At 38.6% G+C, this 19,276-nt stretch overlaps 1 protein-coding gene across 1 annotated transcript; it reads right to left on the bottom strand.

The window, feature by feature from the left end:
* Nucleotides 1–7,079: 7,079 nt before the first annotated feature.
* acta1a (actin alpha 1, skeletal muscle a) lies at nt 7,080–13,362 on the bottom strand. Its single transcript, XM_038712406.1, has 7 exons — nt 13,160–13,362; nt 11,920–12,059; nt 10,572–10,896; nt 9,629–9,790; nt 9,068–9,259; nt 8,751–8,932; nt 7,080–7,440 (listed from the first exon to the last, which is right to left on the bottom strand). Exons 2-7 carry the CDS (start codon nt 12,046–12,048, stop codon nt 7,297–7,299), a joined length of 1,134 nt encoding a protein of 377 aa, XP_038568334.1. The 5' UTR covers nt 12,049–12,059; nt 13,160–13,362; the 3' UTR covers nt 7,080–7,296.
* Between the last annotated feature and the right edge of the window lie 5,914 nt (nt 13,363–19,276).

Here is a 19,276-nt window from a genome sequence, read left to right as displayed (position 1 = left end):
ATACAGCCTTTGCTCTGCATAGCAGTTTCAAAAATCAGTTACACTACTTATTAACTTCTATTACTACCTCAAGACTTATAATAATAGCCAGCTATTATCCCGTGACAAAAAGGAGGTGAGACACAACTTGCATGCCAAAGATATGTTATAAAAGTAAAAAGTTCAAATAATCATCAAAAATGTGCGGTGTGTCAAAGTAAGAGTTGTGTCAGCAGTGATTGAATAAGTGACATGTGTGTGTGTGTGTGTGTGTGTGTGTGTGTGTGTGGTGTGTGTGTGTGTGTGTGTGTGTGTGGTCGGTATAAACCAAAAAGAAAGACACAAAACAAATCCATTCAGGAGGAGAGAGAACAAAAAACTGATCAGTCCTGGCTAAATAAACTCTGAAGGTAGAGCTGTGCAGGTGATTGCCCAGTCCAGTTAGCCTCCCTGCCTGCAGCCTCCTGCAGGAGAAGGAAGTAGGAAGGGGAGGGGTCGTAACAATAAAGATACACTTAAAATCCTATGACTTCCAGTGGTGGACAAATTATTCAGTATTACTAATATCAAGAAAATACTCCCCTACAAGTGAAAGTCCTGCATTCAAAACATTTTTAAGTAAACATATTATAATTAAAATCTAAAGTCTCAAGAGTAAAAGTTCTCTAGTGCAGTGAAACATTCCCTGTCAGTTTTACTCTTATATTTAATGTTTCTGAATGAATATTCCTGCTGCATTAATGCGTATACTGCATTTCCCTGCTGCAGATATTTAACATGGAGCTAATTTTAACTCCCATATATCCTGTTGGGTAGTTTAATCCACAGGTTCTCAAACTTTTTCATATCAAGGACGCCTAAACTGACACAAATAAGACCACGGACCCCCATTAGATAAGACTGCCCCAGGATCACCCATGTGATAGGATTTTGGCTGTTAAATGTTTTATTACAGAAAGTCTATGAAACCCATGACCAAAATAGTCATACAATGTGTTACTTATGGATAAAATTATAATGAATATAAGTTATTCCCCTTTTTGCGAGGGATCCCCTGGAACCCGCTCAAGGGCCCCTGGGGGTCAGGTAGACCATAACATCACTACTATCAAATACTGCCTCGAAGACATCCCTGTCTATCAAATCACTAGTCTGCCTCTTTCAGGACACACGGCACTGAGATAATGTGGAATATTTAAACTGTATGTCTACACTTCCTGTACAGGGCTGATGAACTCCTGTGAGCTGGATGGAGCAGAGCAGAAATGTAGTAATAAAGAATGAAATATGATTTCCTCTAAATATGCGGAGATTGGTCTGCGCATGCGTCCTCTGCCTCCATCTGTTCAGTGACAACAACAGGTGACAACAGAAGAATCTGACTTTTACTCATTGAACTGTAAAAGGTGACTTTCTCCTTACATCTTCAAGGACTTTTACAAACTGTTTACTAAAGTCACCTGAGAATCTGGAAGAGCTCTAAAAAAAATAACCCTGATGATGTCACAAGGATGTCACCAGGGTTATCTCAACCAAATGCGTGACTTTTCCCCATAGACTTACATTGTGAAAAGTGGCTGTAAAACGGTGGATACATTTTTATGAGCCACAACCCACCGAGAAAAATGACTTGTTTCACTATCAACATTTGGAAACATAGTAAAAGTAAATTAAATCTTTTTATACCCATTCAAGTTAGCAGAGGGCGAAACCAGAAGATAGCCGGCTTGGTTGGTCTCATGGTGCGTTGGCTCTATGGCCCCCGCCATCATGGGACACAGGGTTAGGAAAACGCTAGTGCGCTTGCTCCTGTGGAGGCTGCACAAAGCAGAAAGATATGTGGAACATATGGGTCATTTTATACCTGGAAGTTGACCTTTTTTTGGCTTCATGCGCCACCGAGCAGGTGAAGGGAGCCCCGGCTCCAACGCCATATCCAGGCCACTTCATACATGGTCTCAACTTGGCACTGAGAACAACACATTTATCACAAAGGAGGAGGAGGACATGGATGTTAAAAGGGGTTGGAGTTAAACAGAGAGGAAGGGAGAGAGGGAGAGACCTAGAGATGCTATTGAGTTGCCTTATGGGAAATGTAGGATTCACTGCTTTTGGAGCTTGATCTTTACAATAGGGTCTAAAAGTCAGGATGTCTCGGCCTCTGCTGCTTCGATTTTGATCGTTCTTCCCAAACCTTATGTAAGTGCAGTCAGTGCAATACTTAAATACCGAATCACTTTCACATTGTTTTACACAGTCTATAATCACATTACAATACTTTTTCGTTATATTTTTGCGCACTTATCATTTGCATCCTCTCAGACTTTGACTTGTTTATTTGCACAGGTTAAAACTCAACAAATGACATTCTACCAACAATGAAAATGAAAGTAGGAAGAAGGTAAGAAGGTTTAATGATTACCACTATTACTTTTATTATACATGAAAATGTATTAATGTACAGTAAAATATAAAAGCGGTTCACAATTTAGAAAATATGTTGTGACTTAAACACAAACATGATTATAAACAGAGATTAAAAGTCTTTTAAAATTTGGGACTTTAAGGAAATTTAATTTTAAGCAATTACATATTATTTTTGGCAAATTATTATTTTCACACATATTCTTCATACTGTCAACAATTGCACATTCTTGTTGTTAATATTTTGCACAGCCTGTCCTATTCTTTTTAAACACTGTACAACTCTTTACAGACATATTTCACATATTTTTATTGTACATTTTTAGATTATATTTTGATTCCTGACTTTTGTGGTACTTTTCTCTAACTGTGTTTACTGTGACCGTTTTGCACCAATATACCAGCGCCCAGTTACTGTTTCAGATTGTGAGATGTTTAGTAAAATGTTTAGACGACCAAGTAACTTAAGACAAAATTGTTTTCAACTGTATTCATACATGGAGTTTGCTCTGTTGTCACTTAAATGACGTATTTTCTATTTTAGCTTATAAAACACTTAAGTATGGCTACTGCCGACAAATACTCATCACCAGTAAAAGTAATACATTTTACTGTGTGGTCTGGCTTGACTGAGTCACATTTCATCCAGTATTATTGGAAACTGATATTTATTAAACTCTCAAACATTTAGTCATTTAGCAGACACTTTTATACAAAGCGACTTACAATTGCTATACGTCAGAGGTCGCACACCTCTGGAGCAACTAGGGGTTAAGTGTCTTGCTCAGGGACACAATGGTGGATGTCTCACAGTGGGAATGTGTTTTATCCATTGCCCCATCACCACCCGAGAACCATTTATATATGAGACACACATGCCTTATTTTTGCTTCAGAGAGGCTTCAGTATTTCCCCTGATGAAGAAGAATGTCGTAGGTTTTGGCAGCAGCAGGTAGAGGATATTAAGATAAATCATGACACTGTTTAGTTTGGCACAAAAGTGCGGTTGGACTTACTTCAGCACTTGAACCTGAGCTCTTTGTTTGTCTTGGAGCTTTAAGAGCTTTATAAAGTTTATTAGGAATCTGGTTTCACTCATGTGTTTGGACTCAGACCAGGAGAGGATTTTAAATCGGCTGACAGCCTGCAGATATATTTGAGGTGATGCTCCTACTGGTTGATATTTTGAATTTCCGTTGCAGCTCACAAGTATTTAGTGTTTCCTCTGGGGTTTCCTAATTCTCAGGATGGAAAAGTCCTCCTCCTTCAAACCAGGAATCTGAGAAAACTGTGAAATGACTGAAAAATAAAATGTAAATGTTTAAACATGCAATCATTCCTATCAGTAATGACAACAGTGAGACAACCAAATTTATCAAAAATGTCAGATGTGAATACAGATGTTTATTACTATTGTCGTGGTATTTCTATAGGAATGCTTGGCGTGTTTTTCTAAGTAACTTTTTATTGTTTTTACATATGTACGAGCTTGTTTTATATCATTCATGCAAGCAAACATTTTTGTAGGTCATTTTTTAATCTGCATAAAAATAAAATGTCACACTATATGCCATGGCAGAGCTAATTTTTTGCACCACTATGCATTGGAGATGACTTCAAATTCCCTCCCAAGTGGCACTATAGCCCTATGTGAACATCATACTTTGCTTATTTGTCTATTAACTGTTTATTAATGTATTGTACTCTGCCATGGATACCATATTCTATTTCAGTTAAATATATATTGTGCATATTTCATACATTTGATTCAGATTTTTTAATCTACTGAAATTCTTTCTTTTCTTTTCTTTCTTTTACTCTTTGCACTACATTCGTCTGTGGTACTTTGTATTAGGATACAGGAACATGTATTGAATATGAATGTCGTTTTAGTCCAGTGAACATAAACAGACAGAGCAACTTATGTAGATAGAGGCGTATGTATAATAGTACTACTACTACTACTTCTACTGATAATAATAATAATAGAATTTAACCATGTTACAAAAGTATGACAGTATTACAGGATCCCACTGGGATAAATAAATAAATAAATCTTAGTCAGATTTGTCACCCACCTTTGTACAATCTTGTGTAAAAGCGTGGTGATGGCAGTGGATGAGACACATGCCTTTGGTGTGAGAGACCCGGGTTCAATGTATATGTATGAATAAATGTAATCTTAGAACCTATCCCAAGTGGACACCCCATCCCCCACAGTTATCACTTACTCTGCTCAGCATCCCTTCATAAAATGCAAATAGCTGAATCCAGTCCTGTTGGCGGCGGTAATGCACCTGGTTTGCCGACCGCCAATAAACACAAAAGAAGAACAAAACAATCACCAACCGGATGTTGATTCTGTCCTGGGATTCTGCACACACGTGCAACCTGCTGACAACGACAGTCTGCATGTTTGTTTATATCTGAATTCACGTTAGATCACGCGAGATTATGTGAGATCCCAAATCCCAGCAGCAAGTGAGTGGTCCTGTATCTTCATTGCAGCGTCTGATGTGTGCATTCTTTTGATTAAAATATTAATTAAAAATCCTCTAGTGTGCAGCAGGAGGCTGCTGAAGACACAAATCACCCTCCAAGACTGAGCACAGAAACAACACGTTTGTTACTCTGCATCAGCAAGGTCTCTCCTAGGCAGACATCTCAAGGCAGACAGGGCTTTCCAGATGTGCTGTCCAGGCCCACCCGCCTACTGTCCGGAGGAGTCTGATCAAAAGTGGCCTTCGACAAGGGAAACAGGGCCAAGCGACTCAACTGTGCACGGAAACACAGGAAGTGGGCTGCAGGAAAGCAGAACAACAATGACTGTCTGCAGGCAAAAGTTCCTTGAAAGTTTGGGGCTGCAAACAGAGTTGGGGATTTGGTCAGAATGAATGGTCTCCTCAATGCTGAGAAGTAGATACTTCTTTTTCAGGGAGGCATCTGATTGGCCCCATGCAGCATGACAACGGCCCCAAACACACAGCAAAAGTTATAATTAAGATATATCTTCAGCTTAAAGAAGAACAAGGAGTCCTGGGAGTGATGGTGTGGACCCGACAGAGCCCTGATCTCACCATCTTCAAGTCTGCCTGGGATTACATGAAGAGAGAGAAGTAACCGAGGCTGCCTAAATCCACAGAAGGACTGGGGAGTTCTCCAAGATGTGTGGGCCGAGCTACCTGCAGAGGTCCTTCAGAAACTATGTGCAAGTGTATAATGCTGCTGTTTTGAACCAAATATTGATTTGATTTATAATAAATAATGGCAAAAATCAGATGAAAAACAAAAACTCTAATTTCCAGTACTTAAACACCTGTATTTACATGTGCAAAACTGAGTAGGAAGAAGTAAAACAAGACAAACATGTTTCTGGTGCAGTTTGGTTTTAGTTGCAGTCTACAGGGATGACACACACAAATAATTTACGCTGACATGAAAACAGAGATCTGTTGTCGAGATGAACTTGAAAACTCAGCGCTGCACCTTTTGACACGTTGTAATGAGCAGCAGAACCAGAGGAACTGTTGACGCACAGTTTAATAATCTTCATGGAGCTTCTAAAACTTTACTGAACTTTATGATCAAAACATCTCTGCATGTTTCATTTCTGAAAGATTAAAAAGTTTGGTGATTCTTAAACAGAGTTTGATTTGTTATGTTAATATAATCTATTAACATGTCTTTTTTGGAAAGCATTCTTCTTTGCAGCTTTTGTCCCCACACCTCCCTGAAACTTTTGCACAGTATATTTAATCTGAAACATTCTGCCTATTGATTAATTTTACTTTTGGTGCATCTCTAATAATTAGAATATCGTGGAAAAATTAAAAAAATCCGTAATTGAATTTAAAAAATTTTAAAATTCCTATATTTGAGACTCATTACACATAAAGTTAAATATTTTAAGCCTTCTTGTTTTAATCTTGATGATTACGGCTTACAGCTCACAGAAATGAAAACTCTAGATTATTATATACGTTAATTAGAAAGTTCTAATGAGCAGCAGAACCAGAGGAACCGTGTGTTTAACGGGCAGTTTAATCTTAATGGAGCTTCTTCCAAAACTTTATGATCAAAATATCTCTGCATGAACTCAGTATTTCATTTGATTAGTTATGTTAATATAATCTATTAACTACTTTGACTTTTAGAACTTTAAGTTTTGATACGAATACTGCTGTACTTCTACTTAAGTAACATTTTGAATGCAGCAGTTTCGGGTGTAACAGAGTATTTCTATACTGTTGTATTGGTACTTTCACTTCAGTAGAAGAATTTAATTGAAAAACATATTTAAATGATGTACCAAACAAAAATGTTTTCTTAAGTCTGTAGAATATGATGTGTAGGGCAGGACATCTCACACAATATTTAATTTAAAATGGTATTCTGACACATTTAACCTTTAACAGATATCGCACCTCCTGTGATTTAAAAATTGCAGAAGACCATATTGCGATTTCGATTAATTTTAGTATTGTAAGATTTCAAACTATCCTCAGCCCTAATCAGAGTCAGACGGCACTGACGGGTTAAAAAAAAAGATAAGAACAAACCTCATATAATGTATTTACATTTTGAGAATTGGAAATAACAGACCGAAGTCATCAGTGAAAAAAAATGGATTTTATTTTTTACTTTTTTGGTCTTTTCTGTTTTTATTTGTCTCAGTTGGTCCGATCTAGAGTGTGTCGTACCTCGAAAGCCAACACTTTGCTTTCACATACACACACCGGACATCATTCGCATTCAGAACATCACATACACAACAGAAGGAATAAATAACATATGTACAGGTTTAGATGCTTCTCGTTGAAGAGAGGAAGTTGTTTCAGAGTCGTGGGACAGCAGCGATCCTGAGATCCTGAGGTGGTGGTGGAGGCGTCGTGTTTAGAAGCACTTGCGGTGGACGATGCTGGGGCCGGCCTCGTCGTACTCCTGCTTGCTGATCCACATCTGCTGGAAGGTGGAGAGGGAGGCCAGGATGGAGCCGCCGATCCAGACGGAGTATTTACGCTCAGGAGGGGCGATGATCTGCAGAAGAGAAGGGAATTGTTTTTTAATTGTCTGATAGCACATTATAATAATTATATTATTACAGACAGGACAATGAAACCACTGACTCAGTGCCTGTTTTGGGAAGAAACCTTTTAGTATAGATGACATAACAGTTTCACTGTAATGTTCTCAATCCTATCACATGATATAATCAGATGGAGTTTGTACATTTGTCTTTTAATTATATAGAGTTCAAAAGTTTTCTGAGAACGTTAGTCAACACTGGAGTAACACTAATTTATTAATTTAATGTGTTTGTCTGTGTCTGATTTGATCTTATTTTTATTATTGTGATTTTGTATTTTTGTATGAGTAAGCACATCATGAGCAGAGTACAATCCAGAGTCAAATTCCTCATACGTGTACACATACCTGGCAATAAAACTGATTCTGTTTCTGATTTAGTTTCAAAATGAACTGAAACCTCGAAAGCTGCTTCTAAATGCACTCGTGGTGAGATTATTTCTTTCAACTGTTATTTTCAAAGTCAAATGTGAACTTTAAATCTCAACACATTTTGTAAAAGCTTGAGGCTTAAACTAATTATGGTTTAAAATAAACATTTTCAAGACTCCCATTAGACTCATGGTGATCAGTAATTTAGACTAAACCAGAGGTTTGTCAAAATCTGAGACTGTGACTCACCTCAGAGAAAGCTTAGAAAAGGCGCCCTTTACTTCTTTTAGTGTACTTCTTTAGTTTCGCTCACTTCCTGAATGCCTTTGGGATCATGATTTTGATCTCACAGACACTCAGCAACTGAGCTAAGCTAGTTTAATATTGCTTTTTGACTTCAGACTCCACTAAACACATAAAAAAAGGTTTGTCCTGATGCATTTATTAGTTTCTTTTACTACTTTATAGTAGTAAAATGTGTGGAATTTATCCAAATTCCACACATTTAGGCAATTTCATGTGTACTAATGTAAAACATTTTAACTTCCTTTCACTGAGCCTCTGCTAAAACAGTTTGGGGCCCCCCTGGGGAGGCCCGCCTCCCACTTTGAAAACCTCTGGACCAAACAATATATCAGTAACCAGTCGCTGCCCTAGTTAAAAAATGTGTTGATCTGTTGATTATATTTAGGATTAACTGTTGTTAAGTAGCTTTTCACACAACATCTACAGCACTATATGGCTAAAAGTTACAGCAGCATGGCCGCTGTCGACTATCACACATAGTTATTATCACGTGTCCACAAAGTGTATGAAGTTTATAAAGTCTCCACGATTGTTGCAAACTGTCTGAATCTAATCATGTAGCATTAGTTGAGTGTTTGTCGTACCTTGATCTTCATGGTGCTGGGAGCCAGAGCGGTGATCTCCTTCTGCATGCGGTCAGCGATACCCGGGTACATGGTGGTACCGCCGGACAGCACGTTGTTGGCGTACAGGTCCTTACGGATGTCGATGTCACACTTCATGATGCTGTTGTAGGCGGTTTCATGGATACCAGCGGACTCCATACCTGTCCAGGTGCACGGCAGAGAGAGTCAGGTTACACATAAAGAAGATAAACTTTTCATTACTCAACCATGAGCTTTCAGACTGTATCAGCTCTTCTCTCCACAGTGGAAAAGGAAGTACAGTTCATACTACACACCGATGAAGGAGGGCTGGAACAGAGTCTCGGGGCAGCGGAAACGCTCGTTGCCGATGGTGATGACCTGACCGTCAGGCAGCTCGTAGCTCTTCTCCAGGGAGGAGGAGGAGGCGGCGGTGGCCATCTCGTTCTCAAAGTCCAGAGCCACATAGCAAAGTTTCTCCTTGATGTCTCGCACGATCTCACGCTCAGCTGCAAACAGACAGTGAAGATCAGACTTTGTCCAAATGTGCCCCGATGCCAATGAAAAAATTAAATAAGAAAAAATAAGTTTAAATTGGAAACTACTGTAAAAGCTCAAGTACCAGCGGGATGTTTTAAGATAAAGTATTCATAGCAAACTCAGTAAATTTTCATTTCTGAGCAACTTGTTTAAGCCACATGCATTAAAAGCTCCAAACTCCACAAACAGGATGCTTGATATTTGTGTTAAACTTAAGGAAAGAAGAGGGAAAATGTCCTTTGGTTGTATCCATGGCTCAAAATCTCTAACGTGCTTCTGGTTTAAGGTCCTAAAATAAAATTGGTCCGCTGTGTTTCGCGCTGATGCCAAGTGTTTACCGGTTGTGACGAAGGAGTAGCCACGCTCGGTCAGGATCTTCATGAGGTAGTCGGTCAGATCACGACCAGCAAGGTCCAGACGCATGATGGCGTGAGGCAGGGCGTAGCCCTCATAGATGGGCACGTTGTGGGTCACGCCATCTCCAGAGTCCAGCACGATACCTGAGAGCAGAACCAGAAGAGTTAAATCCAAGTTTAAGGTTTTCATATTCACACTGTGACGAGCCATGAGAAAAGGTTCAAAACAGGATCAGTACTCTCAGGTGCGTCTTATCTGTAATTTAATTATCAAAAAATGTATTTATTTTTTGATGAATCATTTAGTTTCTCTGAGCCCAAAGAGACGTCTGCAAATGTCTTCTTCTGTCAGACTAAGTTTACACGATATAAAACGAAGAAAAGACTAAAGTAATTTATAGAAAGTCTACTAATCCATTAAGTGAACAATTGCTCTATAATTGGGCAGTCATTTTGGTAATCAAGTTAGGCTCTCATATTGATGGTCAATTATTAATGTCATCATTTATTGTGTAACAACAGTTTTAAAAGTAAAATCTTCCTGTTTCATATCATTATTAACTGAATATTTACAGCTTTTTGCAATTTAAAGACATTTTACAGACCAAATAGTTACTTAAAAATAACCTATAGATGAATTATAATGAAAAGAGGGATGTTTGATATTGATAAATATCATGTCTGTAAACAGTTTTTCGCTAATCCAGTGAATTAAGTAAATTTAACAGTAGTACATAGAATTGATGCAAAAATCATGTCAATCTAATACTGGACAAATCGGGCCCAAAGACGTAAAGGAATACAAACATCTTTATAAATGCAAAAGCCAAAAAAATCCCTACTTGGATCTCTACATATAAATATTAATGATAATCCTTTCTTGACCATGTGGAAGCTTGTGTGACTGCAGAGACTGGAGACTCACCGGTGGTACGACCGGAGGCGTAGAGGGACAGCACGGCCTGGATGGCCACGTACATGGCGGGGACGTTGAAGGTCTCGAACATGATCTGAGTCATCTTCTCCCTGTTGGCTTTGGGGTTGAGCGGGGCCTCTGTCAGCAGGGTGGGGTGCTCCTCGGGGGCCACGCGCAGCTCGTTGTAGAAGGTGTGGTGCCAGATCTTCTCCATGTCGTCCCAGTTGGTGATGATGCCGTGCTCGATGGGGTACTTCAGGGTCAGGATGCCCCTCTTGCTCTGGGCCTCGTCACCGACGTAGGAGTCCTTCTGACCCATACCGACCATCACACCCTGAGGGGGAGGCGGAAAAACAGGCGAGATGTAAAGAATGTTTTACAACTCTGACAATACTTTGAGTGAAAGTCCATCTATATTTATAATACAGACATCTTTCTGAGTTTTAGTTCCAAATTATAAGTTTACACACACTCGCCTGTGCTTCGTGTCTCGACAAGCAATGTTATTGTTTAAAATCTCATAATGTAGAGACAACATCTTATGAGTCTGTAGATTCAAAGGTAGTTTGGTAAAATGGGATCTTCTCATAGCACATGTTTGGATTTAAAAATAGACTAGGTGTTCATTTAGAATTCATTTATGGCTACGTATGTTGGTTAATTTTCCTTTTCATTTCATTTAATCTCTTTTATCTATGGTCCTTATTTTTGTTTTGTATGTTCTTCACCATACAGCAGAAGTACTTTTTTCAGTTATATGTTTAGTAGCACCAGAAGAAAGGTCATACGCTCTTCAAAATTATGAGGGTATTTATGAACGTTAAAACTTTATATGGATGAATGAAGTTATTTCAACCTCCTTGGAGGAAATCAAAGTATTTTTCAAATATTGCACAACAAATACACTCAATATTTATTTGTTATTATACATTATACTATACTCTTAATTATATTGTGTATAGTCTATGCAGTATTTCTGCACTATACAGAATATTATGTACAAATATTAAAATGTATAGCCCATACTATATTATACTATATTTTGTTAATGTTACACTGTTTTATTACACAATATACTACATCATATTCTATAAAACAAACACTAAGTATAACCTACTTAATAATATGATATACTATTTTGATGTACGCTGGTATAGTAGGGGCATTATATATCTCTTACACATACAGTATATCACTACCTGCACTATTTGTTCAAGTACACTGGTTGTGGATACTGTGTGTGTATGTGTAGTTGAGTTTAATTGCTCCTGTAAAACTTTTTTATTCATCTTAATCTGCACATATTTCTGCACTTGCAACAGGATTCAGCTTTATCTGAAGGGGGGCTCTTGTGTACCTGGTGACGGGGGCGGCCGACGATGGAGGGGAACACGGCCCTGGGGGCGTCGTCTCCGGCGAAGCCAGCCTTCACCAGGCCGGAGCCGTTGTCGCACACGAGGGCGGTGGTCTCATCGTCGTCACACATGTCTGCAGGTTCTGGAGAAGGAAAGTCAGACGTGGTGAGTTTCTATATATTATATGATCTTTTCTTCTATTTAAATTGTATGAATAATCCAAAGGCTTGGCTTGCGACTCTAACTTAATCTTCTAAAATATCCTCTCTTATTTTATTCCTGCAGTGTCTGGCTCCTGTATGTCATTAAGCCAGAGGGCAGTTAATCAGCTGGATACTCAGCTTGTAATGACATGTGGTTTATTAAGAAGCAAACAGAAACACCATTAAAAGTTCATTAGTGTCATGATGCCTTCACTTGTTCCTCATAAACTCCTACATCTGAACTTTAAGCTGCTATCACGGATCTAAGAGCTATTTGTTATAGGAAACATATTAAAAATTTTCATTAATAATCTACGTTTATGGATGGATTTTGATTTTAACTCACTTCTGAATAATACTAAGCTAACATAAAAAGCCCATGTAAACACTGGGAACACAAAAAGAAGCTCAGTGTGGTATCACAACATATGTGAGGCTCTTACCCAAATGCAATATTTTGTAATATTACAATTACAATGTGTGAGTAGCTTTTACTCACAAACATTCACAAACACTATTTGCTATCAAAACACACCTTTTGATTGTAGGCTACCCGTCATTTACATTGTTCAACACTTTCGTTGATGATAAATGGAAAACATCAAAAATAATTAAAAACCTTTGGGAGAAATGATTTTGTAGAGTGCTTCCTGTCTTATTAACAGCTAGTTAAACTTCAATTTTGGCCATTTAGAATTTGTGTTATGTAAAAACAACGTCAACTAACAAAATACAGATTCCGATTTGTCGTTCTCTCGTAATGCCAGAATGTCCGACAGCACCTGAATGCAGGGGGTTTGGCTCTGACAGGAAGTTTTCCACTGCCTGTCACAATAAAAGCTGCTTTTTCTAACTGTTGAAGGTGAACAGAAGCAGGCTACGGTTCACTGCCAGCTCCCATCCGTTAACCACTCCATCTGTTTCACTTAACAAACCAGACTCCATTAACCAAACAGCTAATTCCAACTCTTCCTTCCAAAACTTCTTCTTTTCCACCCGCCCAGCTCACCCCGGTGCCCCGCTCCTTCAAGCCGCTTACCTTTGCTAGCCTCCGGCTGTCAGTGAGGAAACTTTAACCGCTACTGGTTCCAGTTGAGAGGGGGTGACGGCCTGCGACCACCGGGGTCCTTATATATGCCCCCATACCACCCGGGCCCAGACAGCCGTAGGAATGTCCGAGTATTCGACAGGAATTCAAACGGTCCTTCGTCCATATTTGGTCGGCCGCATGCATGCACACCATGATGCACACAGAGGCTCGCGCGCTGGGCGGGCCATATATGGAGATGGAAGCGTCCCGCGAGGCTGCCGCGGAGCGCACGAGCCCGTGTATGGAGCGAGACCGGACCGACGCGTGTGGAGTACTACCAGCACCACACACAGTCTACAGAAAGTATACCGTCCCTTTAAGGACTTTAAAAGTGTATTTTAAACATTTCTTAGACAAAAAATTACTTTCTCTAAAAGTTTTATTTGACAAAACCTTAAATGTAGACACACCTTATCTCGTAATAATATAACAGACAGAATATATGCAACAATTACTAGAAAATATGTCATAATAAGAAGATCAAGATGAATATAGGTCTTTCAATAATAATAATAAGTTAAACTGTCGATATCTATAACCATCCTGCTCTGCGGCTGTGCAGTGGTTCTACTGAGCAAAGCAATGACCAGTGAGTGGCACCTTTCAGTTGTCTCATAATAACGACATCCGATCTCATTATCGATTACCGATTACCGATCTAATTATTATTATGCTGATCTCGTAATTATGACATGTCCTCTTATAATTACGAGATAAGGTGTATAAAAACCATTCCTTGGTGTATGCAATGTGCTTTCTTAGTTTTTTAGTTCAGTTCTCAATTCCATTGAAAGCCTTGATGCAAAGGTAGAAAATAGCCTGCTGGGCCACATTGTACCACCACATCTACTACTACTGCTACTAATGTAGATATATCATCAGTAATAAAATCACTTCATGTTTAATATTAAAAAAAAACAATCGCATTTAGATGTTATTTTAACCAGGGGTGGTACACTTACAAGTGCTTATTTCCCATGATCCCAGATAAGACATTCCATAAACATAATTTGACCCCCTAGTTGTTGAGGAAGTAACCTTACCTTATATTACTGCAATGTTAGATGCATAGGTGGCATTTACACTGGGGACACAGGGGGCATGTCCCCAAAAGGCTGATTTTATCCCAATCAGTTTTTGAAAGCGTTTGTTAAAAATATCTGAAAAATATCTTGCACCAAGAAATGACTATTTGCACAATAAGAAAACATTCAAGGCAAGGTAAAGAAAGGAAAAACTAATGTGCATTGTTCTCTTGTAACTTAACAACAAGCTAGTGATTACTGCATCATTTTCCATCATATTTTTATATTTTGAACTGCCACCTGAATTTTCTGTTTCACTTTATATAAATAAAGACATTTCCACCATAAATTGGTGCAGAAAAGTTCTCCAGAATGCAGCAAATTAAGTGTTTAGTCACGTATAAGATATCTTCTCATCTTGTTTTCGTGACCCCACGATTGTGCAGTGTCGTGTCTTGTGCGCTTGAATCAGAATCAGCTTTATTGCCAGGTATGTGTACACATATGAGGAATTTGACTCTGGATTGTACATTGCTCACGATGTGCTTACTCACACAAAAATACAAAATCACAATAATAAAAATAAAATAAAATCAGACACAGACTCCAGTGTAGACAACACAAATATACACACTATGAACAAAAACATGTGCATCGTCACACCCCTGAGTCCTTATGTCCCCACCACTTTTTAACACAAAGTGATACTTCTGCTTGGATGTAACTTGTGTCTTACTGAAGAAAAACATTAAATTAAATTCTGTACAATGACACAAAAGTAGCCGATAAAACTGAAATATTGAAAGGAGTTGCATTCTTCAATTTAAGTGCAAGTTTTAAAGCCCTGAGTTAGTTGAAGATGTTTAAGTGAAATTGGAGTGAGATGAAGTTGAAGCCCTGAAATGAGGTGAAAAGGGCTATAAGGAGTTGAAGTGTTTGATGAAGTGTAAGTACACAAATGAGTAATATAAAAGCTACAAGCACACGTCAATGTGTCATCTAAAGTGTAAGCAGCGAAAGGAACCTGAAATGGGAGTGTAGAAAGCACCACATAAATCCAAGTTCTACAAGGACAAATTATTTTATATTTACTTTTTACATACTTTTAGTTTTTCCACAATCATTCTATGAAAGCAAAAACTTATTCAAAGCGTAAAAGTTCTGAGGCAATCTTGAAGCCCTGATAGCTTTTTGAGCTACTGAAATGTCTTTGTATGACAGATGACGAAGAGCTGCAAGATAAAAAGATGAAAATAAATGTATTAAAACAGTTTAAACAAAATTACTCAACAAAATATCAGTTCGAACGGAAAAGCTGAAAGGAGTTAAAGTGAAAAGCCGGATGAAGTTGCAGTAAAGTGGGGAGTCAAATCCTAATTTTCAGTTGAAGTTCAACCACTGAAAGGAGTCAGACATAAGCATTCATTAAAAGCGGCAAATAGTTGATTTATTTATTTATAGTTGATGTCTAGTCCTGAAAGGAGTGTAATCCCTGAAAGCAGACGTCACATGGAGGGTAAGTCAAGGACTTTGAATTGTAAGATACTGCATACTTCTACGTTTTGCTGTTGGCATGCTTTTAGTCTTTATAAAGCAGTAATAGCTGAAGTTAAAACAATCAAGGGAATAAAGACGGACCACAGCTTTAAAGTGGATAGATGAGTGAAGAGAACTCAGGAGACCGAGGTTCAAATCCCGAGTGGAAGAAAGTCAAACATGACATGTTAAGTTAAATAAGGTTTTGTCTACTGATTTATGAAATGTATATATTTTAACCCAAACTTCGATATTTTCCTAATAGGAATAGGTATAGAGCAACAACAGAAACACCTTACACCATGCAAACAAAAAGTCTTCTGGCTTCTGGCTCTGTGTGTTTGTCTGGCTCAGATCAGGACTCTGTTTAATCAGCCCACCAAAAGGCTCACCTGCCAAACACCAACTTAGCTTCACTGCTGGCCGAACAGGGTTTTTAGATTCCTCGAGAGCTTCTTATCTAAACAATACGGTTACAACTCTCATGTGCGACGGGTCTTGATGTCATTTTTGGGCCCTACATGGAACCCTCCATGCAGGCTTTGGTCAGCTTCACTGTTCAAACTCTCGCTTACCCCCTTGATTCCAACAGACCTATATGTCGTTTTGGGGACACCTGACAATCGACCTGTTAATGAATATGTTGAAGTCAAATTCTGAAAAAAGTGTAAACACTTAAAGCAGATGTTGGTTGAAGGATGTAAAGTAGATCACATCTAATATAATAAATACCAGCAGCCAAATCACATCGACTAAACTTCTAACTAGGTTTATAGTAGAAACATCAATGCAAATCCTCTCACTTCAGGAGGAGTTTTGTCTCAAAGCTCTGAGATTTCATCAGGTTTGTCTGTGGAGGCTGAGCTGCTCGGCTGGAAGCTGGAACAACAACATCCACACAGCAGCTGAGCGACGTTCAGTTTCTAAAACAAGAGGGTCGGGACAGCTGCTGGCGGTGGACTGAGGCAGAATCTCACCCCGAGAGACAAACACTGAGCCAACACACCCGGCTGTGTTTATCCAACTGTTCACTGAGCTCCACTGAGGTGTCGGGATTCACAGAGCTGCAGGATTAGAGAAGCCGGTGCGAGGTTTTAAATGGAAGATGACCTGAAAATATAGCAGGAAACTGTAGTTATAGATCCAAAGGGGAAAGAAGACTTAGTTGAAACATTTAGTAACAAAAATGGCTTCCTTCTTACAGACACGATTATCCAGAACATCATCCTAAAGTTCTGACCTGCCTCAAAAGGGAGGCAAATTGGCTTTTGATCCTTTAAAACAAAGCTTCAGTCCTCTGTTAGAGGCTGTGTGTGGAGCTGAATGGAGATTTGGCCTTTGTTATGGTGAAGTTAACACTGAGTTAGGTGGAGTACAGTGGGTTCATCAGTACTTCTCTGTAAAAACTACCTGCTTTTGAAAGTCATGTTAGTGAAAAAAGGCTGGAGCACTGCTGGAAGAAGTATTGAAATAATTTACTTAAAGGATAATTTCAGTATTTTTTTAACCTAGGACTTATTTTTTTAAATATTTTAGTATGACTAGTAAAATGACTAGTAGGTCAAAAAAGCTTTGCATCTGTGCACTAGATGGAAACTGCAAACCGGCTGCAGTGGCTGCAACATATTCCTTCGATGCAATTGCGACCTGGAAGAACTATTAAAATAATTTACTTGAAGAATAATTTCAGTAATTTGAAACCAGGGACCTATTTTTTTTTAACATATATTGGTGCCGAAATGACTAGTAGGTAAACTAGTATGTAAACTAGTAGGAATCTATGCAGTAGATCATTTTAGCCGGCTGCAGTGGCTGCAACATATTACTTAGGTTCAATTGCGCCCATCAAAGTTACGTCCACATTAAAGTGCTTCATTTTGCCAGCGACAGGCTCAGACTGTTACACCAGGTGTCTGATAACATCATGCAAAGGACCCATACGAGGGACTGTTGTTGCAGGACAACGGTTATAGTGGAGCAAATTTCACCTACCTATGTGTACCTATATGTTAACTATAACAATGTTTCACCTTGTATACAGTATGTTTATATATTGTGAATAAAATCTAAATCTGAACAGTAACTGACTATAGGTATTGATTTAACAAAGTAAAATGTGCAATAGATGCCTCTGAAATGTGTAGTAGAAGTTAAGTGAGTGCTTTTTCCCCACGACCCAATCCATTCTCTCTCACTGCTGTCAGTTAGAATTTTAATGTTAATATTTTGATTTTCCACTTGCTATGAGCAGGAAAGAAACTGTGCAAACAGACCATGACATTTAATCAGGACAGACAAATCTGCAGTGTTGCAGTGATCATTGTGTCCTCATCCTTTGTTACAGCCCCACTTTGTGATTAGATCACTGGGCTTTAATATCTGATCTTTAGTGCAGCTTTAATTATTTAATCATCTAAACCCTGTTATTCCCATTAAGTTGCTTCGAAAAATATTTTGTCATCACATATTCTTCATTGAAGCTGAGAGAAATATTCTAACCCATGAGTCCATGTTTCTCAATTGCTGTAAACAATAAATCAAACTTTTTTCAGATGACTATCATCCACCAAGTCCTCAAAGTTAAACAACAAAATAAGTTGTTTTTTGCTGCAACAACACAGAGGTATTTTGTGATCCAATTTACTGACTGATAGTGTGTTTAAACGAAAGCTAGTACATCTCTACACAATCTTCTGAACCATTTTTGTAGGGCTATTTGATACAACTCAAGTATTTGTATCAACTATCCTGCTTAGATAAAACTTTTCCCAGCTATTAAAGGTTTATCTGTCCAGTCAAAAGCAGAACAGAACACTTACGCAGACCTGATGTCCCTAATCTAACCTACTTTCACTATTTTTAGGTGAGCTGGACCCTGAAAGCCATCTGCAGGCGCTGTAGCTGGGAAAGTGGAGCATTACAGAGGATCCCTGTCAGGGTGGCAGTCAGTCAGCCAAGAAGTCCAAATCTATTTATATAACCAACATCTGCCCCTCGTCACCAAACAGGAGGAAGTCCTGACAAATGCAGGCTCAGGTTTCTGTCGCTTTCTAGCTCTGATATCACACGGTAAGAAGCCATCGAGAGCAGAAAGTAAACAGACTTCACCCTGGGAGGTTCATGTGTTCATGTCTTGTTTTAGAAGACTGAATCAAAGCAGATTTAATCAGGCCTTTTTTTTCACCCTGATCACCAGCAAAATTTGCCTTTTACTGTCAAAGTGAAAACAGGTCGCTATACAAAGGGGATCTGAATTCAGTGAAACCTAAAATATTTGCCCCCTCACAAGTCAGCAGTGGTAGAAGACGTACCGAGATCTGTAGAAAAACACTGTTACAAGTAAAAGGAATGTATTCAAACCTAATTTAAGTTAAAGTACAAAAGTATTAATCTTAACATATACTTAAAGTACCAAAAATCATATGCAGAATGGCCCCATTTGAGAAGAATATATTATTATTGGATTAAAATTCGTGATGCATTAATGTGTTTATCAGTTTAATGT

The sequence above is a fragment of the Micropterus salmoides genome, unplaced genomic scaffold (assembly GCF_014851395.1).
Source record: "Micropterus salmoides isolate LMB-PRFRI ecotype aquatic unplaced genomic scaffold, ASM1485139v1 Ms_hic_scaffold_1, whole genome shotgun sequence".
Classification (NCBI taxonomy): Eukaryota; Metazoa; Chordata; class Actinopteri; order Centrarchiformes; family Centrarchidae; genus Micropterus; species Micropterus salmoides.
The sequence above is the reverse complement of the archived record's forward strand: the minus strand, read 5'-3'. Positions and strand labels throughout refer to the sequence as shown.